The sequence below is a fragment of the Mytilus galloprovincialis genome, chromosome 3 (genome assembly GCF_965363235.1).
Source record: "Mytilus galloprovincialis chromosome 3, xbMytGall1.hap1.1, whole genome shotgun sequence".
Taxonomy (NCBI): domain Eukaryota; kingdom Metazoa; phylum Mollusca; class Bivalvia; order Mytilida; family Mytilidae; genus Mytilus; species Mytilus galloprovincialis.
Window position 1 is genome coordinate 101,279,191 of NC_134840.1, and position 25,609 is coordinate 101,304,799.

At 33.4% G+C, this 25,609-nt stretch overlaps 2 protein-coding genes across 2 annotated transcripts; one reads left to right on the forward strand and one right to left on the reverse strand.

The window, feature by feature from the left end:
• Positions 1-330: 330 nt before the first annotated feature.
• LOC143069554 (uncharacterized) lies at positions 331-16,254 on the reverse strand. The gene is made up of 5 exons (XM_076244243.1): positions 16,069-16,254; positions 4,946-5,024; positions 1,964-2,124; positions 1,366-1,491; positions 331-666 (listed from the first exon to the last, which is right to left on the reverse strand). The coding sequence occupies exons 1-5, from the start codon at positions 16,222-16,224 to the stop codon at positions 463-465; spliced, it is 726 nt and encodes a 241-aa protein (XP_076100358.1). The 5' UTR covers positions 16,225-16,254; the 3' UTR covers positions 331-462.
• Positions 16,255-20,179: 3,925 nt separating this feature from the next.
• Positions 20,180-24,106, forward strand: LOC143069558 (phytanoyl-CoA dioxygenase, peroxisomal-like). Its single transcript, XM_076244249.1, has 2 exons — positions 20,180-21,517; positions 23,857-24,106. Exon 1 carries the CDS (start codon positions 20,231-20,233, stop codon positions 21,212-21,214), a length of 984 nt encoding a protein of 327 aa, XP_076100364.1. The 5' UTR covers positions 20,180-20,230; the 3' UTR covers positions 21,215-21,517; positions 23,857-24,106.
• The last annotated feature ends 1,503 nt before the right edge of the window (positions 24,107-25,609 follow it).

Consider the following 25,609-nt stretch of genomic DNA (forward strand, 5'->3'; position numbering starts at 1 on the left):
TTGATATTAACACGAGGGGTGAATATGAATTGATAATGCAATTAAAAAACTTTATCACCCAATTGTATAAGAAAATGGTGGGTAAAAAACCCAATTTGTGAATTCTTATCTGGAGCTCTGTCTGTTCTTCATCTCAAAGTCACAGTGAGGCCTTCAACATGAATGCAGTGGCGGATCCAGAGGGGGGGGTTCCGAGGGTTGGAACCCCACCTTTTTTTTGGCCGATCAATGCATTTGAATGGGGACATATAGTTGGAACCCTCCCTTTATTCTGGGTTGGGAACCCCCCCCCCCCCTTTTTAAAATGACTGGATCCGCCCCTGCAATGAAGTCTGAATTCTAATTATAAACAGAAAGAAGTAAGATAAGAAATGTAAGAAAATCACATAAAATGCATCACAGCACATTTTAAAATTTAAATACATGCATTAATCTGGTAAAATAATTGTCAATAGAACATTATTATTCTAAAAGCTTCAACCTTGTCCGTAGTTTACTAACTGAGTGTAATCTAGGAGAAAATCTCAAATTTTTCGATGAAACTGTCTGTTTTTCTATTTTCTTTGATGGTGTAGTCTGTAAAGTGTTCATTTTTGATGAATTATTTCTTTTTATTGTCATTGCAGCTCTTAAATTCTCTGCTTTTGTTACTTCTCTTCCAGAGGTCTGAAAGAAAAAAAAAGTTTATTGTTTTAATCTATTTATTCTAGAACAGTGAGAATATGCATATATCCTAATAATGGAAAAGAAGGCAAGCATGTGGTGTCTTTCAAAGCTGTTATCCTAATTCAGGTAAGTGGCTTTGGTTTACTTGTTTGCTTTGTTTGTATAAATAATGCCCAGGTGCAAATACATCATGCAAATTCAAGATGGGAATTTATTAACACTTGATACAATAATCAATGATAGATAAATGAAACAGAATTTGTTAGTCTTGTGCATTTAAAATTAAAAACAAGAATGTGTCTATAGTACATGAATGCCCCACTCGCACTATCATTTTACATGTTCAGTGGACCGTGAAATTATGGTCAATACTTTAATTTGGCATTAAAATTAGAAAGATCATATCATGGGGAACATGCTTACTAAGTTTCAAGTTGATTGGACTTCAACTTCATAAAAAAATACCTTGACCAAAAACTTTAACCAAACTTTAACCTGAGCTTCGCACTATCTTTTTCTTTGTTCAGTGGACCATGAAATTGGGGTAAAAACTTTAATTTTCCATTAAAATTAGAAAGATCATTATAATGGGGAACATGTGTACTAAGTTTCAAGTTGATTGGAATTCAACTTTTTCAAAAAATACCTTGACCAAAAACTTAAACCTGAAGCGGAAAGATTGATTAAAACTGTATATACCTTAAGTATTGATGACAAGGTAGATTCTGTGTCCTTTAAACGATCTAAAACTTCCTCTGATGATAACACATTATCTGGTAAGGGTAAAGGCTCTGTTTTAGGGTTACATATAACTTTTAACTGGCCCTGAAATAAAAAGTCAAATTTACTAGCATAACACATTAATCATTGTTAATATTGATCCACTGTCCCCATCAATGCACATATCTTAAAAGTCCTATGTCAATATTGAAAGGTAATACCCGTGTCTTGATATCAAATATCCCTCAACAAAAAGATGAAATCTGATCTTTGGTGAAAATAATAAAAATGGACAAATAAAATGTTCTTGTATCATTTACTGTAAATCAACTACATGTAATTTTCACCACTTTGGTGAGTAGAAAATAACGCGAATATAAATCGTCAGTGTATTTTAAAAACTTGGATCTTCATTATTTAACTACATAATGCAAATCGAAAATCATGAAATTAAATTGCTGCATAGTAGGCTATAAAGAGCTAAACATGCAATAAAGTATCCATGAGAATAAGTTGGTTTACAGTATGTGTGGTCAAGATTGAAATGTATCGAAAATCTACATTCAAATGTACTTACAAGTTTACATAACTGTTTTGCAGTAAGACGTGACAAACAGGACCTGTATCTTGACGGACAATGCTTCCTTTTTGTAGCTACTTCTGTGACTGTCTGATGGAGCTGATTGGTCAGTTCCCCATTGATATATTCTTTCTTCTCTACATCTACAGGTTCAAACTCTGTAATGATTAAATATGCATTATATTTGATCTGCTGTAGTGAAGGAAATTTCTCTACATCTCTACATATGATCAGCTCAAATGTTTAAATGAAGGAACCACTTGGGTTCATCAAAGTTTAATAATACTATTATGCACAAAAAATATATATTTGAGGTTAATTTTCTTTTTAAAGATTAATAGTGGACTTGAGCATTAAGTTATTGTGTAGGAGGTTAAACACCCCAACTCACTGAACAAGCGATTAGCCTGACCTAATGAGAAAACAAGAATGTGTGTCCCTAGTACATGGGTGCCCCATACACATGAAAATGGGGTAAAAACTCTAATTTGGCATTAAAATTAGAAATATCATATCATAGGGAACATGTGTACTAAGTTTCAAGATGATTGGACTTCATGATCAACTTCATCAAAAACAACCTCGACCAAAATCTTTAACCTGAAGCGGGTCAGATGGACGAACAGATTGACGAACGAACAGACGCACAGACCAGAAAACATACGTCCATAAATGGGGCATAAAAATAATAATTGGACAGATTATATACCAAGGTGCAATCACCAGGAATTTATCAAAAACGTACGCCACAGTATTGTAACCTCCAAGTCTCATATACTGTCAGTGTGACTTTGGTACGCCACAGTATTGTAACCTCTAAGTCTGATATACTGTCAGTGTGACTTTGGTACGCCACAGTATTGTAACCTCCAAGTCTGATATACTGTCAGTGTGACTTTGGTACGCCACAGTATTGTAACCTCCAAGTCTGATATACTGTCAGTGTGACTTTGGTACGCCACAGTATTGTTACCTCCAAGTCTGATATACTGTCAGTGTGACTTTGGTACGCCACAGTATTGTAACCTCCAAGTCTCATATACTGTCAGTGTGACTTTGGTATGCCACAGTATTGTAACCTCCAAGTCTGATATACTGTTAGTGTGACTTTGGTACGCCACAGTATTGTAACCTCCAAGTCTGATATACTGTCAGTGTGACTTTGGTACGCCACAGTATTGTTACCTCCAAGTCTGATATACTGTCAGTGTGACTTTGGTACGCCACAGTATTGTAACCTCCAAGTCTCATATACTGTCAGTGTGACTTTGGTATGCCACAGTATTGTAACCTCCAAGTCTGATATACTGTTAGTGTGACTTTGGTACGCCACAGTATTGTAACCTCCAAGTCTCATATACTGTCAGTGTGACTTTGGTACGCCACAGTAGTGTAACCTCCAAGTCTCATATACTGTCAGTGTGACTTTGGTACACCACAGTAGTGTAACCCCCAAGTCTCATACTGTCAGTGTGACTCTGGTACGCCACAGTATTGTAACCCCCAAGTCTCATATACTGTCAGTGTGACTTTGGTACGCCACAGTATTGTAACCTCCAAGTCTGATATATTGTCAGTGTGACTTTGGTACGCCACAGTATTGTAACCCCAAAGTCTCATATACTGTCAGTGTGACTTTGGTACGCCACAGTATTGTAACCCCCAAGTCTCATACTGTCAGTGTGACTCTGGTACGCCACAGTATTGTAACCCCAAAGTCTCATATACTGTCAGTGTGACTTTGGTACGCCACAGTATTGTTACCTCCAAGTCTGATATACTGTCAGTGTGACTTTGGTACGCCACAGTATTGTAACCTCCAAGTCTCATATACTGTCAGTGTGACTTTGGTATGCCACAGTATTGTAACCTCCAAGTCTGATATACTGTTAGTGTGACTTTGGTACGCCACAGTATTGTAACCTCCAAGTCTGATATACTGTCAGTGTGACTTTGGTACGCCACAGTATTGTTACCTCCAAGTCTGATATACTGTCAGTGTGACTTTGGTACGCCACAGTATTGTAACCTCCAAGTCTCATATACTGTCAGTGTGACTTTGGTATGCCACAGTATTGTAACCTCCAAGTCTGATATACTGTTAGTGTGACTTTGGTACGCCACAGTATTGTAACCTCCAAGTCTCATATACTGTCAGTGTGACTTTGGTACGCCACAGTAGTGTAACCTCCAAGTCTCATATACTGTCAGTGTGACTTTGGTACACCACAGTAGTGTAACCCCCAAGTCTCATACTGTCAGTGTGACTCTGGTACGCCACAGTATTGTAACCCCCAAGTCTCATATACTGTCAGTGTGACTTTGGTACGCCACAGTATTGTAACCTCCAAGTCTGATATATTGTCAGTGTGACTTTGGTACGCCACAGTATTGTAACCCCAAAGTCTCATATACTGTCAGTGTGACTTTGGTACGCCACAGTATTGTAACCCCCAAGTCTCATACTGTCAGTGTGACTCTGGTACGCCACAGTATTGTAACCCCAAAGTCTCATATACTGTCAGTGTGACTCTGGTACGCCACAGTATTGTAACCTCCAAGTCTCATATACTGTCAGTGTGACTTTGGTATGCCACAGTATTGTAACCTCCAAGTCTCATATACTGTCAGTGTGACTTTGGTACGCCACAGTAGTGTAACCTCCAAGTCTCATATACTGTCAGTGTGACTTTGGTACGCCACAGTAGTGTAACCTCCAAGTCTCATATACTGTCATTGTGACTTTGGTGGCAGGTGAGACAAAAATGAGTCTAAGATCTTTCAAAATTTTCTTTTCAGAATTCTGTGAAAAAGCTATAGAGCAAACACTTTTATGTTTGACCAATATATAATTCATAACATAATTTGGGACTATAAAGCTAGGTCTGTGGATGAAGGAAACAGAATTTTTAATTTAGCACAAATTTTTTAAATAAATATTCATCCGAATGAAAATTAATGTATCTTACGAATTCTTACCTGTGGTATCGTTTCCATTACTCTCACTCCATAACTGTCCATCTATGGACACACATTCATGAAAAGCACCCTCATACACCTAAAAGTAACAAGAATATGACCACTTTTCATCAAAATAATGTAAAAGAAAATAGAAAATGAGATATATCTAAATGAAGCTGTTCAAATGGTTCTTAGGCATCAGAACACTGTTCAATTTCTTTACAAAACATTTAAATCAAAATAGTCACATTGCATTCTTTCAATAAGATTTTTAGTGTAGGTTACCAGTTTAAAGAAAATTTGTATCATAGTTATAGAAAATTCTTCCAGCTTTAACTGAAATAATATATAAGGACATGTTTATCTGTAGGGGTCTTTACATGTTGATATTCAGTTAAACAGCTTCAGACATACAGTCAAACGTGTATTAATAAGCATTCACTCTTGAAAAGAATCAAAAGTTATCACAAGAGAATTTAAAAAATTTTGCAAGCTTCAGTTAAAACACATGGATGGTACCAGCCAGATCTAAAGCAGTGTTCTTATTCAAAGAAGATTTTTCCCAACTCAACTAGTCAAACTTCCTTTTTATCTCCATTTGTAAAAGACACTTTTTCAATCTGCATACCATTCACCCGAGCATTTATATCTCACATGTCTACTACTGAACAACACCCTCCACCCCCACAAGTCTTTCATTTGGACACCTTCTGGCCAGACCCACAATGAATGCATGATGTCTTACTTAACAGTCTATCATCACTACTGACCTGATGGATATACATGTATATCATGACTCAATCAAATAATCTGCCAGGCAATCATAAGTACCAATACTGGCAGTAGCTCACAACCAATACAGTGAAAATACATGGATGGTTCCAGGCTAGGGTGATTTGAACCCTCAATCTGGGCAAAGGCAGTGCTATGACCAAATGAGCCAAATAATACCTTTCCTAGCTCTACCAGTGAGCAGTGTAATGGATGCAGTTGAGAGAAGTTAACCCTCCATTTATGTATGATTTTCCCATTTGAATGGTTTTACACTAGTAATTTTGGGGCCCTTTATAGCTTGTTATTCGGTATGAGCCAAGGCTCCATGTTGAAGGCTGTACATTGACCTATAATGGTTTACTTTTATAAATTGTTCTTTGGATGGAGAGTTATCTCATTGGCACTCACACCACATCTTCCTACATGTATATATATCTATGAGCTAAAAGTGTAGCACTATCTGACCCCTTCTCTTATATACAGCTTGTAAGATAGATTCATTCCACTCGTCATAATTTTTTTTACAGCAACCACATAAAATCGATAATCAATATAAGGAAAAACGTCTCTTGATTCATCACTTTCCAGATTTCATTGTGTGTGTTATTAAAATGATAAAATCCAAAAATATTCACTTGTACAATTCGCTTGTGTATGTAACAATGTTTTAGATTTTAAGGAGAGAAACTTATGTATTACTGAAAAATTATTACACCAGGGTTTTCGATATCACAAACTAGTCAAAACATTTACTAAATTTTATCATCGGTATAAGGACATCATTCGTAAATATAGCTCAACATGCAGACTTCTTATACGTACAGGTATTTCACATCCAAAATTTTATGGAAATATTCTTTATAAAGCACAAAAATGTCAGTATTTCATATTTTGGAGTTAATATTGATTCACTTATAGGGTCTTTGCATCGGAACTAAACACAATTATTATTAATACAGGGCTCGACATTAACGCTTGTCCGATTGTCCGGGACAAGTGCACACAGGTGTCGGGCAAGTAGATTCACCATACTACTTGTCCGATGGGACAAGTGAAAAAACAAGGTCAGATAAAAATAGATCAAATTCAAGACTTATACATTCCCAAAAATATGAATGATTGTTTTATTGATCATACTTAATGAAATAATTATTCATTGATTGAACCAGAGACATATAAAACTTGTATAATATGTCTCTGATTTGGAGTATTGAACATGCTGGCAGCCATTGACCAGGGGGATATAAGTAAGGGGAAAGAAACCAATGTTAATGTATCTTCTTAGTATAAGCTTCCTTGAATTAGGAGCACCTCCATATGGAGTTTTACCTAAACTTTAAAATATTAAATTAAGGTATGTTTCATTTGATTTTGCTTTTATGCATAACAATACATTAAAAGAGGTTTTATTTGATAAGATCTATGACATGTGATATAAAAATTTAAGATGAAAAAAAAAAAAAAAAAATCTAAAAAGTCAGATTTTTTGGTGAAATGTGTATGTACTTCATGATCATATATCAATGTATATACAAATCAAAATAAATTGTAAAAGCTTGTTTTGACATCATCAATAAATTAAAAAGGTTTACTCATATACATGTTCAAGGTCACTGGGGTAAAGCTGATGACCGTAACTGCATTCACGGTCATCCCAAGATGTCGGATGAAAAATTAGGTCAGTTTCTGTATTGTCTGTTAAAGTGTTTCTATATCATTTTCTTTACAAATCATACATTGAAACGATGTAAATTTATAAAAGAATCACACGGAAATCACTAATTACTTCTGAGAAATGTGCATGAAACGGGAAATTCGATTTGAAAAAATCGCCAAGATGACCGTAAATCACAATCGAGATGACCGTAACAGAATCAGCGATTCATAACAAGGCTGACCGTAACTGCTTTTAAGATGACCGTAATTTGTAAATGATGACCGTAACTTTTAAAGGATGACCCTCAATTCTAAGAAATATCCGTATTTATATAAACTATCTTTTTGTATCAAATGATTAATCGTGTTGGTATACACATATTAATATGAGAGTTTTATCCTATAGGTAGAAGAAAATAAGAAGTGCTTCAAATGCAAAGATTACCATATGTATCTTGTTTACAGTAGAGGGTTTAATTTTTGGAAAGATTAGAACTTGTTCTAAATCTTTACTTAGGCACCAGCCTCCCTAACAACAGGACAGGTTAGCTACTGTTACTAAATGTATTCACACTGAAATATAGTTCCCTATGGTTCTGATGTATGTGCACATTATACACATATAAACTGGAAAAAACTGGGTATATTATTGGAGCAGTTCTTTCAAGAATGTATGTCATTAAGGTGTGTTGATGTGCAGGCTTTTAAAAAACATTTTGATTAGGTAACTGGGTATTGATTCAACTAGTATGATTGACAACTGTCATTATCACTAAACAATCAGAGACCAGGTGAACCTTTGATTACAATGCCCCACCTCCTAACTGCCAATCAAATTGGCCACATTACCTATCAACCTCAGTCTTACATAATTATACAGACCACTTAATATAATTCTTAATACACAAGTATTTGACCTCATAATTGAATACACAAATGTGTATATTAGATGTTTGATATTTATAAGGATGATAGATTTATTTATTGCCAATTACTTTTGATCTACATTACATAAAGTGATTCTGTAAATTATATCTGAAAGATAAATGAATAATGGATTAACAAGATCTTAAAAAAAATGAAATATGAATATAAATATGAATAAATAAAAGGTATTCAAGTAAGGCCTATAATTTACTTGATAAATTTCCAATAATCATCTGTAATTAATCAACAATTAAATTAGTACACTTTTTTTTATCAGGAATTGGCTTGAAACAGTTTAAAAATTTTAAAACTTTTAATTATAACAAACCATTGTTTATTAGTTTATTTCCCATCAATCATTATGTCTATTTTAGTCATTTGAATTTTTATTAGAAGTGAATATATATTTTTGCAATCAAGAAAGAATCCACATTTCAATAAGATAAGTTTTTTAATTGGTTTACGTTGAAAAAGTACATTTTCAATGCACTGTGTTGAAAAATACTTTAAAAATTGATCAAAAGACACTCTAAAACTTTTAATCTTCAATGCCCATAACCTCTATTTCAACTTATAAAATGCCCCATAACAACATTTTTCATTTTTGTCGAGCCTTCGACTTTAGTCGAAAAAGCGAGACTAAGCGATCCTACATTCCGTCGTCGTCGGCGGCGGCGTCCACAAATATTCACTCTGTGGTTAAAGTTTTTGAAATTTTAATAACTTTCTTAAACTATCCTTGAATTGTACGAAACTTTGACAGAAGCTTGTTTATGATCAGGAGATAGTATCCAGAAGTAAATTTTGTAAAAATAAAATTCCATTTTTTCCGTATTTTACTTATAAATGGACTTAGTTTTTTCTGCCAGGAAACATTACATTCACTCTGTGGTTAAAGTTTTTAAAATTTTATTGACTTTCTTAAACTATCCTGGAAATGTACAAAACTTGGCCAGAAGCTTGTTTATGATCAGGAGATAGTATCCAGAAGTAAATTTTGTAAAAATAAAATTCCATTTTTTCCGTATTTTACTTATAAATGGACTTAGTTTTTCTGCCAGGAAACATTACATTCACTCTGTGGTTAAATTTTTTAAAATTTTAATAACTTTCTTAAACTATCCTGGAATTGTAAGAAACTTGGCCAGAAGCTTGTTTATGATCAGAAGATAGTATCCAGATGTAAATTTTGTAAAAATAAAATTCCATTTTTCCCGTATTTTACTTATAAATGGATTTAGTTTTTCTTCCAGTTAACATTACATACACAGAGGTGTTTACATCTACGATTTTGCCGTAGTTTCTACAGATTTCAGTGAAAAAATACGGACTACGATTGTCATAGCAAACACTACGGGTTTGAAAAAAATTCGTTTCGTTTCAAAATCCGTTAAATTTTGATCGTTTCGTTTCAAAATCCGTTAAATTTTGATCTTGATCAGTTAAACGATTGAATTAATAAGAATATCAATGCTTTAAAGCGCATATAAGACAAGGTAAATTGAAAGCATGTCCAAGAACCACTGATGACAATAATAATACTACAACCAGACCAACATCGACCAAGAAATCATGCCAAAAATTCATAGATTGTTACAGGGAAACTTTCCCTTCTTTGGGGGTTTTGAAGAAGGGCCCAACATTTGTTTACTGCTTTAATGCAACTGCTGAACGGGGGGCTGGTAAGTAATTTATTTTTTGTAAAGTCTATTCACTGTGCTAAGAAGATGTTCCTTTAGGATAAGGGGAACTGCTCTCCTTCTTAGTGCAAGCTCTTTCTCAATTGCCCAATCTTTCAAGGCCTTAATTTGTTTTTAAAAAAATGGGAAATGTTGATTTTCTAGGAGCCGTGCTGCCCAAATTTTTTATGAATGTTGGACTTTTTCATATTTTTTTTGGTCAAATCACAGTCGCTTGAATTTTAGTGATATATGTATGAAAAAAAAATTAAAAAAATACTGTTATATGTATACGCTTGAATTTTAGTGATATATGTATGAAAAAAAAATTAAAAAAATACTGTTATATGTATACGCTTGAATTTTAGTGTATAATATAACAGTATTTTTTTTATTTTTTTTTTCATACATATATCACTAAAATTCAAGCGACTGTGGTCAAATCATGCAAATTAAAGGATATAATATTGGTCAAAATCTTTGTTTCAAACATGTCTGAATAAGACTGCAGATTCTGTCAGAATGCAGGAAATTTAATCTAATTTTTCAAAATTTTCTTGGGGGGGCATGCCCCCAAACCCCCCTAGAAGGTTCGTGCCGCTACGCGGCACTCATCGTGAGGACTACTGACAACATTGCAAAACTACTGACAATTCTACTGATAGACATCAGAATGGGTAAACAGGTCTGCATACAGCCTGCAGTTGAAGTATTTAAAACATTTTTAAGATTCTTAAACAAGCCTGGATTTTTACCAAACTTGGACAGAAGCTTCTGACAATCAAAAGATAGTATGGAGAGGAATAATTTTATTGATTTTTTTCATCATTTTTGATGAGTGTGTGATTAACAGCAAAAGTAGGCGAGACACTGGGTTCCGCGGAACCCTTACAAATTTTTTTGTTTGTTGACACTTTAAAGTTTTAAGCTGTTGGTCCAGATTTATGTCTTACAAGGATAGTTGGTAACATTTACTAGAAGAATTTTTGTTTTTATGAAACATGTTCAGAACCGGCAACATAATTTCGATAAGATATAAACTGCAGTTTAAATAAAATTGTGCAAATTAAGAGACCCATATTATTTAATTTGAGCTCATTTTGTCCTCATGCTGGAAAAACAAGTTTCCTTCTAAAGACCTGCTGTAAATGCAATTTTCAGCAATAGTGCTTTATAAATGTTCATTTTTCCCCACCATACCTTAATATGAAATATTTCAAACTACTCTTCTAATCTTTCCATGAGTGATTTCCATCACTTTGATTAAAATGAATTTGCCAAAAGACATGCAAATGAACAGGAAGGGAAAACATGCTACAAAAGCGTGATAAAATAACACCTTACAAGCATAATGAAAAAAATGCGGTGCACAGCCTTCAACTGCTCGACAAAAGATTTTTTGTGTGTTTCTGGGATTCCTTTTAATGACATATAATAAATACACATTTTTAAAAATGCCAAAAAATTGCATGTACACCCATTGATATTATATCGTCTTTCATTTTGTCGTGCAAATAAAATAACAGAAATATTTTGAAAATATCATTCAAATAAACTAGTTAAGGTGAGCTCCAGCAAAGTAGATCCTTAAAATAGTATTGTACGAAAAGCGTATCACAAGGCGGAACGTTGTCAATTTGTATATATACAGAAATGTTATTCATACAGTCAGGATTTTACTTCTTCAAAATTATCTCCCCATTACGCCAGTTCATGCTCACAATCGTAGAAATGGAAGCCATTGTAGGGATGACGCTCTGCCAATTTTGCTCTTGAAAAGTGATAAATTTATCCACATAGCACCATTACGATCGATAGTTATATGTCAGTTATATTTTAAAAGACAAATGTATCTACTAGCTAATGAGCATTAGTTAATGATCTTGTCTGCATTGATTCAACTTTTAAATATTCAAAAATATTGTCTGTTCGGATGTCAGATGGAATTTTTGAAAATAATTAAGCATTTAAAAAAATTCTAATTAAATATTTCGTGGAAGGGCAGACTAAACATTTTCAGTGGTTGAAGATTTATAAACCCTAGTTATCACACACAAGAAAATCATATTTTTTCGAAGATATCCATTTTCATCATCCAAATTAAAAGACTGTCATCAAGTACTTTTAGAAAAAATAGCTATTCGAACACACCTACTCTGTTTTTGTGATTCATTAGATAGGTATTTCACTTGACCCATATATTTCATCTTTTCGTACTGTCATTTTTTTACGTTATAAAATCAACCTGTAGCTTTGATATATAATAATGATAGAATCTGAAGCGAGATGCTATATAAAATACTCTTGCTTTGTACGTTTTAAAGACAAAATATACACCCCAAACATGCCCTAACATAAAAAGGTGCACTCGATTTTTCTCTTTTTGATACAATCATTACCTGTTTTGAGGATTTTTTTTCTTGATTCACATAATGGAAGGGCAGACACGAAAATTTCTGAACTAAAAGATTGATATGTTCTCCGTCCGTGATAAAAAAAAATCGGAGGTTATGCATTTTCTACATCCAACTTATAGATACTATATATAAAAAAGAGGATGTGGTATTATTGCCAATGAGACAACTATCCAGAAAAGACTAAAATGACACAAACATTAACAACTATAGGTAACCGTAAGGCCTTCAACAATGAGCAAAGCCTATACCTCATAGTCAGCTATTAAAGGCCCCGATAAGAACCATGTCGTCGACTTGATATCTTATTGTTTTGCATTACTATGTAATAGATACATTGAAAACTTATGCAAATGGTGTTTTTAAAATAAGAAAATTGTCGTTTTATTTGTTTCTATTAACTTTTTAAAATTTTGTTACTATATCAAACATTACAGTTAACATTTATCGCTTTCTCGATAAACACATTTCATAAGTGTTTCCGCCTGCATATATCAAGACAAATTAAGATTTTAATCTGCTTCCTCTGGAACCATACACATGGGCTCGATTACCAAATATTCGTTTGTATTATTAATGTTTTTAATGCTCCATTTATTGGCATTATGTTTTTCTGGTCTGTGCGTACGTTCGTCCATTCGTCTGTTTGTTTGTCTGTTTGTATTTTTTTTTAGTTGTAATCTCTGTCCTGCCTTTTTATTTTTCACTCTATTCGGTCCTGCCTTTTTTTTTATTAGTTTATCCTGACTTTTTTTTACCTAAATTGTCATCCTGCCTTTTTTTTTTGCAAAGTGTCTCATCCTGCCTTTTTTTTTTACTCAAAACTCCTGTCCTGCCTATTTTTTTCAAATTTCATCCTAGCCCCCCCCCCCCCCTAAAAATCAAATGGTAGCTCCCTAAACATAGAAAATGATAGTGTAGACGAGGCATCCGTGTACTAGGGACACATTCATGTTTCTTCAAATTTTCGTCGTATCGCTGTCAATTTGTGTTAAAATTTTAACGTCGATATCAATAAAAATTTCATTGTTTACGAGAAATATGCAATTTACTATCATTGTTATAAATCCTAAATATGGCCAATTATATTATAGTTTAAAAAAAGAAATTTATGAAACATATTTATATACGCTAACCGAGCCCCTATTGAGATCGACAAACTCAACAAAAAAGCTTTGAATACAATACGAATATTTCTTAGAATTGAGGGTCATCCTATAAAAGTTACGGTCGTCCTATATAAATTACAGTTAGTCTTTACAAATTACGGTCATCCTTTACAAGTTACGGTCATCTTTTTACCAATCACGGTCACCCTTGTTTTATGTTACGGTCATCTTGAAAATATTTTGATTATGATTTACGGTCATCTTAACGATTTTTTCAAATCGAATTTCCCGTTTAATGCACATTTCTCGGAAGTAATTAGTGATTTCCGAGTGATTCTTTTATAAATTTACATCGTTTCAATGTATGATTTGTAAAGAAAATGATATAGAAACACTTTAACAGACAATACAGAAACTGACCTAATTTTTCATCCGACATCTTGGGATGACCGTGAATGCAGTTACGGTCATCAGCTTTACCCCAGTGAAGGTGGCCAGGTGTATTTACATCCTTGGTTTAACCCATACCACTACTAAAGAATGAATAGGTCCATAGGGAAACGTAGTGGTTTGGGAAGAAATGATGATTTAATGATTGACAAATGATAGTGACATTGAGTCAGAGAACACAGTCTTGCAAAAAAACTTTCATTCTGAAATAATGAAATGTATTTTGATGCGGTATTCATATAACATTACAAAATGCTCCTTTTATTAGGTACAATCAAAGCCCAAGTGTTATTATTGCATAAATCATCAATATGTTAGATTTTCAATTATGAATTCGGACAAGTGAGTTAAGAGTTCGGACAAGCTGATTTTCTTGCCACTTGTCCGAAGGGACAAGTTAGAAAAAATGTTAATGTAGAGGCCTGTAATAAACCAGTTGTTGGCATGACACGGGTTATGTTCTTCTCATATATGTTATGATGGTATGATACTAAACCCCTCAGGGGGAGGATTGTGCCTGATATTCATATGATGAAGACATAATTTTTCAATCAGTTTAATTGAAGTCCGGAGCTGGCATGTCAGTTAACTGCTAGTAGTCTGATGTTATTTATGTATTATTGTCATTTTGTTTATTTTCTTTGGTTACATCTTCCGACATCAGACTCCGACTTCTCTTGAACTGAATTTTAATGTACATGTACGTATTGTTATGCGTTTACTTTTCTGCATTGGCTAGAGGTTTTAGGGGGAGGGTTGAGATCTCACAAATATGTTTAACCCCACCCGTATTTGCACCTGTCCCAAGTCAGGAGCCTCTGGCCTTTGTTAGTCTTGTATTATTTTAACTTTTAGTTTCTTGTGTACAATTTGGAGTTTAGTATGGGGTTCATTATCACTGAACCAGTATATATTTGTTAAGGGGCCAGATGAAGGATGCCTCTGGTGCGAGAATTTCTCGTTGCATTGAAGACAACTATTTTATAGAAGAGATAGAAGAAGAAAAAAATTTGAAAAAAATATATTTGAGGTGTCCATGGGGTTCTGCGGAGTTCTAAAAGTTGGGTGTTATAGACTCTCCCTTTCTGTTTTCTGTAGATATTTGAACTCTTCATCATCTGATTTGTTGAATTAATAACTTAAATATTATATTTAAGTAACATTTATATGGGGACGAAGTCCCCAATAACAGTAGAAAATTCAATAAAAAACAAAAAAAATCTGGAAAATTTTCCCAATATTTTCATTGTACTAATGAACTCAAAATCGTTCAATTTTTTTTTGTCGCGTTTTTGAATTTCCGCATCTGCGCAGAAATCTACTTCCGATTCCAGTCTTGTTTGCATGAGACTTTGAATAAAATGTAAATTCATCAGTCTAAGAAAGGAACTCAATACTAATTCATTTTTAAAAATTGTTTGTTATAAAACAAACGTTACCTGATGACAGCGTTTCTTTGTTTACATTGAATATGACGTCATAACTTAAATAACGTCACAACTAAAATCCCTAACAACAGAACCAAAGTCGGAAACGTTACGTTCTTTGTTTACATTGAATATGACGTCTTAATGTCACAACTAAATCCCTAACAACAGAACCAAAATCGGAAACGTTACGGTATTTCTGTTTCTCTTTTTAACATTTTTGATTTATAAAAAAAATCATAGACTTCGTCTCCATTCATAGGTTATGCCTGCCTCATATTATCGATAAAAAAACAAAATAATAAACTTTTGGGGTGTTTGGTGGTGAAAAGACCTACCGCCCCACTTTTACAGGTAATGCCTGCCTCATATTACATTGCTTGGTCGAACACGCTCCATGCCATGAGTAATGACCAAACTTCTTCAAGTAATTTCTTGTTTCTACATTTTGGCATAATTTTTGCGGTTTTCATTTTTGAAAAAATAGTTATATTATAATTTTCCTTTATTTACACTACAGATAAAAAAGTGCAATGGGAAATACTATGAATTGTTAATAAACATCTCCATGAGTCTAGTACCGAATTACCAACACGGTACACACCAATATATACAAACACTCTGACTCCACAGCTGCCAAAAGACATGAAAAGTCAAAACAAAACAAATCATGAAAATAATTCGAATTTTTGTATAGATTGTTACCTCTTTAAAACATTTTTCCCAATGGCATTTTTGGTTTTCATTAATTTCGTAAGAACTTGTTGTAGCTTCAGTAGCCGAAACTATAATCTCTTCAATCAGAACATCTGTACACTTTCTACTTTTAACTTCGATTTTCGAAGGGCGGAAATCCGCCATTTTAAATATGCCGCTATTTCATTGCGCATGCGTGGTCTCACAAATTAGCGACAACGAGAATTTTAGCGACAACAAGCGTCAACAAGCGACAAGAAGCGACAACAAGAATTATTTTAGCGACAAGCGACAAGAAACTATTTAGCGACAAGAAAACATTTTTTTTTAAAATTAATTATTGCAATAAATATTAAAAGAAAATAATTTTAGCGACAAGAAAGTTAAAATTGATAGAAAAAAATGAAACATTATTTACATTTAGATTTTCTAAATCTTTTCTAAATCTTTCCTTTGCCAATAAAGGTCTCGATGGCGTCAACCTAGGCAATATCCTTCATCATAAATTAGTTCAATCGAAAATACCTCCTTATTTCAAAGACCAGTCTGTACCAATAATTTCTTATACCTATACCAAACCTATTGCAACTAAAATTTTCAATTACAAACGCGTTTTGCAGAATCTCGATATTGACGACTTCAAGTCTAAACCTCCTGATTGCACTTGTGCTAGTTCCCAATTCATATATAATCCTGCTGGCCACGTTATTACCGGTGACCTTAACATTGTTAATAACACTTCTCTACGAAATGTGTTATCGAAAGGTCCGAAATATCGTGAGCCTAAATCCATCAATTGGAAATACAACTTTAAAATTTTGATGGACTCAGTCGAGGATTATGCCAGGCAATGGGCTAAACGTGAAAAGGAAGACGTAGACACTCTATCCGAATGGATTAAGGCAGTGAGGTCGTTAATACAAATCAGAATCAAGAAACTGAATGGGTCCATCAGTGCCCATGCTACGTCAATCTTTAAAGACCCAAATGTTGCTAAACACTTATCCGACCTCCATGATAAATATGTTGTTGTCCCCGCAGACAAAGCCCCAAATAACATCGTTTTTGTCTGTAAAAGTCACTACATTAATTGCTTGATAAACGAATTAGGTATAGACAATTCACTTGGAAACTCAACATATACCCTCACGACACTTACCAAAGAGGAAATCCTAGATAATCATAGGTCTGTTCTTTGTTCCTTTGGTATTTCAACCAAAGATGAAGAACTGGATCTTCCATCACTGTATTGGATACCTAAACTACATAAGTGTCCTTACAAACAACGGTATATTGCTGGGTCTTCCAAGTGCTCCACGAAACCTCTTTCTAAATTATTAACATCTATTTTATCAGCAATCAAAGACGGGCTTCAAAGTTATTGTGAAACTGCCTATTCTAGAGGTGGCGTGAATCAGATGTGGATACTTAAAAATTCCAAAGATCTTTTAGAGTACATACAATCTAACTCTCTTTCATCTTGTAACAGTATTAAAACATTTGACTTTTCTACTCTTTATACAAGTATTCCACATTCCAAGCTAAAAGACAAATTGAAAGAGTTGGTATTACTTTGCTTCATAAAAAAGAATGGCCAACGTAGATACAAGTATCTTGTCTTAGGGAGGGATAAATCATACTTTGTAAAGAATCACTCTGATTCAAACAAAAAATTCTCTGAAACCGATATTATCAAGATGCTTGATTTCTTGATTGACAACATATTTGTAACGTTCGGAGGACGTGTTTTTCAACAGAGTGTCGGCATCCCAATGGGAACAAACTGTGCCCCTCTACTTGCCGACCTGTTTCTTTATTATTATGAAGCTGACTTCATGCAGGAACTTCTTAGGAAGAAAGATAAGAAGTTAGCAATATCCTTTAACTCTACTTTCCGCTATATAGATGACGTTCTTTCACTAAACAATTCAAAATTTGGTGACTATGTGGAACGCATCTATCCCATCGAATTGGAGATAAAGGATACTACAGATACAGTTAAGTCGGCTTCATATCTTGACTTACATCTAGAAATTGACAATGAGGGTCGATTGAAAACTAAACTTTACGACAAAAGAGATGATTTCAGCTTTCCAATTGTGAACTTTCCATTTCTAAGTAGCAACATTCCAGCAGCACCTGCATACGGGGTATATATCTCCCAATTGATACGTTATTCCCGTGCTTGCATTTCCCATCATGATTTTCTTGATAGAGGGTTACTGCTCACAAGGAAGCTATTAAACCAAGAGTTCCAAATGGTGAAGTTGAAATCATCCCTTCGTAAATTTTACGGACGCCATCACGAGTTGGTTGACCGTTATGGAATAACCGTTTCACAAATGATATCGGATGTTGCTTACGTCGTAACTACAATCCCCTTCCCTTTCATGAATGTGACCTACCGAATTAGACTATTTACCAGATTTGTAATCACATAAGCAACACGACGGGTGCCACATGTGGAGCAGGATCTGCTTACCCTTCCGGAGCACCTGAGATCACCCCTAGTTTTTGGTGGGGTTCGTGTTGTTTATTCTTTAGTTTTCTATGTTGTGTCATGTGTGCTGTTGTTTTTCTGTTTGTCTTTTTCATTTTTAGCCATGGCGTTGTCAGTTTGTTTTAGATTTATGAGTTTGACTGTCCCTTTGGTATCTTTCGTCCCTCTTTTACATAATATTTTATCATCTATTATGAATGACAGCCAGTATTACGTTTAATTATTGTATTATCAGATTACTTTTCCTTGTGTTTTAGAACATATTATTTATCTTATAATTTGTTTGTTAAAACTCTTTTCGTGCAATATGTATTAAGCTCGCAAAATGAATTACTTGTGCATCATTGTCCTGAAAATATTGACACAAATTGTGAAATACAAAGAACTGAAACCAAACAGGAGGAAAAGAAAATTGAAATGCGAATGTTTTCATCTTTTTATTTGTTTATTGCCTCATTAAACGATATTTATCATGTTTATGCATATTGATTGAAGATGAAAGGAAATTTATGACAATCTTGAGTTTTCAACAGGTGTTCTCTATTTACAATGATTGTATATTCTGGCGCGTGTAATTGTATAGTCTGACGCGTGTACAAAGTTGAAGGTGTTAATTCAATTTGGATGTTATTGTAGCAATAAAAAAGGGGACACGCGACTCGTTAATCTCATTTGATGTTCCACATTGTGTGTACTGTTATTACCTTAGGGTGAAGCCACATCTAATGTTGTTCCTATCAAGAACAATGAATTATACTGTTAGAAAGGAAATAATATTTCATGTTTTTGTTTCAATAAATCCTTCAAAGGAAAGTTGACCTTTTTTTTGTTTTTGTTTCAATTTTATAGCGTGTGCATTTCCTTTGCTCTACCAAGCTGACTGAAGCCATTCAACTTTTATGTTTAGTATAAAGTAAATTGTCAGCATTTCAGTATTATTCTTGCAAAAGTACGTGCTCTGTATATGGACCCCAAGGTAGAACCACGTCCTCGTCGTGGGGTCTGGAAACACGCTTAAATAATAAAGATGGCCGCAAAGCGTGGCTGAGAGTTCTACAAATAAAGCATCGAATTGACATAACAAGAGTACACTTAGAGCATAGTATTAAGCAAATGAATCAAAATATTATATTCCATTATGCCCGCTCCATATATATCTCCATTCGTTTATTCATACTTTGACTTTGATGAAAACAGATACATACATTATCTTATACATATTCTTCATATTTAAAAATAAAAAAAAAAGAAGCTCAATCTCTTTCCTTTTCACAAATGTTAAATTTCTTCATCTACCTATATCGAGGCCAATATACTAATATAAACTTCACAATCTCTTTCTTTCTCACAAATGTTTCATTTCTCCGTCTATCTATATAATAAAACATTTTAATTAGACATATCTGCTCGTATATTAAAAAAAACCATTAAATACAAATTTCTTTATATCTAATAAAAAAAAAATGTTTTCTTGTCGCTAAATAGTCTTCTTGTCGCTTGTTGTCGCTAAAATATTTTTTGTTGTCGCTTCTTGACGCTTGTTGTCGCTAATTAGTGAGATGCGTATTGCGTAGTACAACAAATCAGGAAACAGACACGTATTGCTTTTCGTTTTACAAACGTGCCAGTTGTTGACCTTGCACTGTTTATGTTCGAAGTCCAAAAAGAAAAATGGCAGCCCGACTGAAAACGCTTTTTGGTCACATTCAGGAACATAATACCCCAACTGATGTCTCAACAGTCTTAACACATGCTAGTCCATACACCGGAATTTATAAGTATACTCTGAATTCGCCAAGGTTGACAGAAAAACAGAGACAGTTCTATGAAGATAATGGGTATTTGGTCATTAAAAAACTTGTTCCTGAGTACAGTCTGCAGAAGTACAGAGAAAGATTTGAACAGATATGTAAAAAGGAAGTTGTAGTACCTGGTTTGACTATTATGAGAGACGTTGCCATTTCAAAAGATGAGTTTGTACCAGGACAAAAGGCAGTAACCAAAATCCAGAACTTTCAGATAGATGAGGAGTTATTTGAGTATTGTAAATTGCCAGAGGTATTGGACTATGTGGAAGCTATTGTTGGAAGCAATATCAAGGCCATCCATACTATGCTGATTAACAAACCACCAGATCCAGGTAGGAAAACCTCCAGACATCCAATGCACCAGGATCTTCATTACTTCCCAATGAAACCAGCGGAGAAGATTGTCTGTTCCTGGACTGCAATGCAAAAAGTTAATCGTGAAAATGGTTGCTTAGTTGTGCTTCCTGGTACTCACAAGGGTACACTACTTCAGCATGATTATCCTGAATGGGAGGGTGGTGTTAATAAGATGTACCATGGTGTGAGAGATTATGATCCCAGCATGCCCCGTTCACATCTTGAGATGGAGGCTGGCGACACAGTTTTCTTCCATCCTCTGTTAATACATGGATCAGGAATGAACAGGACAAAAGACTTTAGAAAGTCCATTTCATGCCACTATGCCAGCAGTGATATCGAATTTGCAGAACAAGATTCCCAGAGTACAATATCTGAGGAAATACTTGATCTGATAGTTAAACAGTACAAGGTTCCCAGGGACAGCGTTAAATATGAGGACATATGGAAAATCAAAAGCCGTACTGTTAAAGGACACTCCGATTGGTAAAGTAACAGTTACAATTTCAAAAGTGTTCGAGTGTAAATTATTCATGTGATACATGTAGGTGTGACTTTAATTTTAGTTCACATATTTATTATTTGAACATCATGATTCATATATTTATAATATAGTTCTGATATACATGTATATTCGAAATGACATTTGATTGACTGAAATGAAATAAATGACTTGATTTATGTGTTAAATTGCTAGCTTGACTTTGATTCAATTATGTAAGATTTTGTACATATGTGAATTATTAATTTTTGTTGTAAATTTTAATTTATATGTGATCATTTGTATTATTAGGTCTTTCCACTTTTCTGTGGAAAGACCTATTGTTTTTCTTCTGATTATTTATTTTTTTTTTTTTTCTTCCGCCTAATTTTGTTCTTGCGATAAACATTTGTTTCGCAATATGTCACTTAGATATTTTGTATATGATATCGAACAGTTTATGCGCTTTTGAAATTTACCCTGCGTAAACAAATACTTTTCTTTGTAGGAGTTATCTCCCCAAACACTGTTTTCCTTGTTAGCGCATCTCCTTCGCAACCGTAAAAGATTATGACAAATTTATTTTACATAATTGCTCGTTATATCCTTCGCATGATTTGTCCTATTTTGACCGAAGCGATATGACCGCTCTATATGAGAGTTATTTCCCCTTATGCATCTGATATAAGTGATATGAATTTCTATCTTATAAACCATAAGTGATAGAGACCTAGGATCTTTTGATTTGAGGTCCTTGGTCCCAAAAAATGAAAATTAGGTCAGGGTCAAAGGTCAAGGTCATATTTTAATATTTTGAATTTGGCTTATTTTCACTTATATCCAAAGACTGTATAAGATATCAACAAATTATTTTTACTAAATTGTTAGTTGCGACATGTCGTAAGATGTAAATTTTGATTGCAAGAGTACGTTGAATGTGAAAGGGAGTTTTCTCCCCTCTTGTATTAAAAAATACGCGTTTAGTGATATAACTCATTAACTAAATATAATTAAGACCTATGGTCTTTTGATTTGAGGTCCTTGGTTTATGACCTTGAAATTGATCTCAAGGTCATAGCTTAATTTGACGTTCTATATTTTGACCTTTGCTTTTATTCTATATGTATACATGATAAAGATATACAACTTTTAGAAAAAGGTATCAAGCCATTTAACCTTGAAAAAAAACAACCGGAAGTGACCTTTTGTAAACCGGAAGTAGCTATTTTTTGTACTTTATTAAGATAAAAGTATATAGAACCAGATATTTTTGGAATCGGTTTCAAGTAAATATTTAAATATAATCGGAAGTAACATTTTTCAAACAGGAAGTAACAAATTATCTCCCTTATTTAAAAAAAAATGTATGGAAACAATATATTTTTGGAATCAGCTTACTAGGAGCTATCATTTGACAATTGAAATGACATTTTAAACTTAGTCTCACAACTTTTCATATCAAAAAGGATGGAAAGACCTTCAATTGTTCTCTGAATTTTTTTTTTTTTTCTTCCGCCTAATTTTGTTCTTGCGATAAACATTTGTTTTGCAATATGTCGCTTAGATATTTGGTATATGATATCGAACAATTGATGCGCTTTTGAAATTTACCCTGCGTAACCGAAAACTTTTCTTTGTAGGAGTAATCTCCCCAAACACTGTTTTCCTTGTGAGCGCAACTCCTTCGCAATTGTAAAATATTATGACAAATTTATTTTACAAAATTGCTCGTTATATCCTTTGCATGATTTGTCCTATTTTGACCGAAGTGATATGAATGCTCCATACGAGAGTTATTTCCCCTTATTCATTTGATATAAGTGAATTGCATTTCTAACTGGTAAACCATAATTGATAGAGACCTAGGATCTTTTGATTTGAGGTCCTTGGTCCAAAAAAATGAAAATTAGGTCAAGGTCAAAGGTCAAGGTCATATTCTAATTTTTGAATATGGCTCATTTCCACTCATTTCCAAAAAACGTTTAAGATATCGACAAATTATTTTTTCTAAATCGTTTGTTGTGACATGTCGTAACACGTAAATTTTGATTGCAAGGGTATGTTGAATGTGAAAGGGAGTTTTCTCCCCTTTGGTATTTAAAAATACGCGTATGGTGATATAACTCATTAACTAAACATAATTAAGACCTATGGTCTTTTGATTTGAGGTTCTTGGTTAATGACCTTGAAATTGATCACAAGGTCATAGCTTAATTTGACGTTCTAGATTTTGACCTTTGCTTTTACCCCATCTGTATACATAATAAAGTCATGAGACTTTTTGACAAACGGTATCAAACCATTTAAACTTAAAAAAACAACCGGAAGTGACCTTGTGTAAACCGGAAGTAGCTATTTATTGTACTTTATTACATAAAAGTATAAAAAACAAGATATTTTTGGAATCAGTGTCAAGTAAATAGTCAAATATTATCGGAAATAGAGTTTTTCAAACCGGAAGTAAGAAATTATCTCCCTTATCTAAAAAAATATTGTTTAGAAACCATATATTTTTGGAATCAGCGTACAATAAGCTATCATTTGACGATTGAAATGACATTTTAAACCTATTTTTACACCTTTCATATTAAAATACATTGTTTTGGTGGAAAGACCTTTAATTGTTCTCTGAACAATTGGTTTTTAATTAGTTTTTCTAATGTGATTATTTTGAAATGTTTTTAATCTAAACAATGTTTATTTATTCTGCATATTCTATGGTTCAATGAAGAAAAGTATAGTTTTTTGTATTGATTGTTGAGCTTATAATAGAATAGTGTTTTCAAAACTTTTCTGTTTGAACTCGCATAAAATACATATGTTATGTACTCATAATGTAGCTAACTAATTTTTCGATTTAGAAATGTGATACTTGCAAATAAAGATTTTTTCTGTGGCTGCATCACCTGAGTTTGATATATATAAGTATTATTAAGAAGATTTAAAGGTACAAAAAAAATGTATATTTTCAAGTAAAACCAATATACCCCTCTTTTCAAAAGCGTACAATACTATATAGGTTTTATCAGATTAGACAGAAGTCTTGATTATATTCTTTGAATTTTAATATTTTATTAAAAAACAAACATCAGACATGTCAGATGTGTAATCCAATTACAAAATGTACATTATACAAATAAACTGACTAAACAAACAAATCTTATCAGTTTACATATGATATATAAATAACATATAACTCATGATTTCAACAAATAGATTTATCATAATATGTATTAATATATCAAAGTACAAATATTGATTTTTTATCTATAAATATATGTGTAGTAATTATAAACTGATGAATTTTGTCTATAAAGTATGATAAAAAAATGTGCAGTAGAAATTAAAAACGGTGAATAAGGATCAATTTTTTCTTTAGATTACATGCAAGCAGAATTGCTAAAAATTATACCTGAATATTTTTTAAAATTTTACCCATTGTAATATTCGATTTACTATAGCCGTATGCATTGACAAATGATTGAAAAAGATTGTGATTCTTACATAATTATTAAAAATTATTATTTTTGTTTGTTTTGTATTTATTTCCATTCACCAATCTTGGCAATATTGGTAGTAGGTGTCAAGCTGCTGTTGGAGACCTAGTCTTGAAACTGATGACAGAAATGACTCATAATGTCTGTTTTGATTTTAATGTCTTTGACCTGTGACTGTCTGTTCTGATTGTGGACCTTGACCTGTGGACAAAAATGGTAGATGTCTGATTTTCTAATATCAACCTTGACCTGTGGACAAAAATGGTGAATGTCTGATTTTTATACGACTGCAAAAATTTTAATTTTTTGGTCGTATATTGCTATCACGTTGGCGTCGTCGTCGTCGTCGTCCGAATACTTTTAGTTTTCGCACTCTAACTTTAGTAAAAGTGAATAGAAATCAATGAAATTTTAACACAAGGTTTATGACCACAAAAGGAAGGTTGGGATTGATTTTGGGAGTTTTGGTACCAACTTTTTAGGAATTAGGGGCCAAAAAGGGCCCAAATAAGCATTTTCTTGGTTTTCGCACTATAACTTTAGTTTAAGTGAATAGAAATCTATGAAATTTTGACACAAGGTTTATGACCACAAAAGGAAGGTTGGGATTGATTTTGGGAGTTTTGGTTCCAACAGTTTAGGAAATAAGGGCCAAAAAAGGGCCCAAATAAGCATTATTCTTGGTTTTCGCACAATAACTTTAGTATAAGTAAATAGAAATCAATGAAATTTTAACACAAGGTTTATGACGTCAAAAGGAAGGTTGGGATTGATTTTTGGAGTTGAGGTCACAACAGTTTATGAATTAGGGGCCAAAAAGGGGCCCAAATAAGCATTATTTTTGGTTTTTGCACCATAACTTTAGTATAAGTAAATAGAAATCTATGAAATTTAAACACAAGGTTTA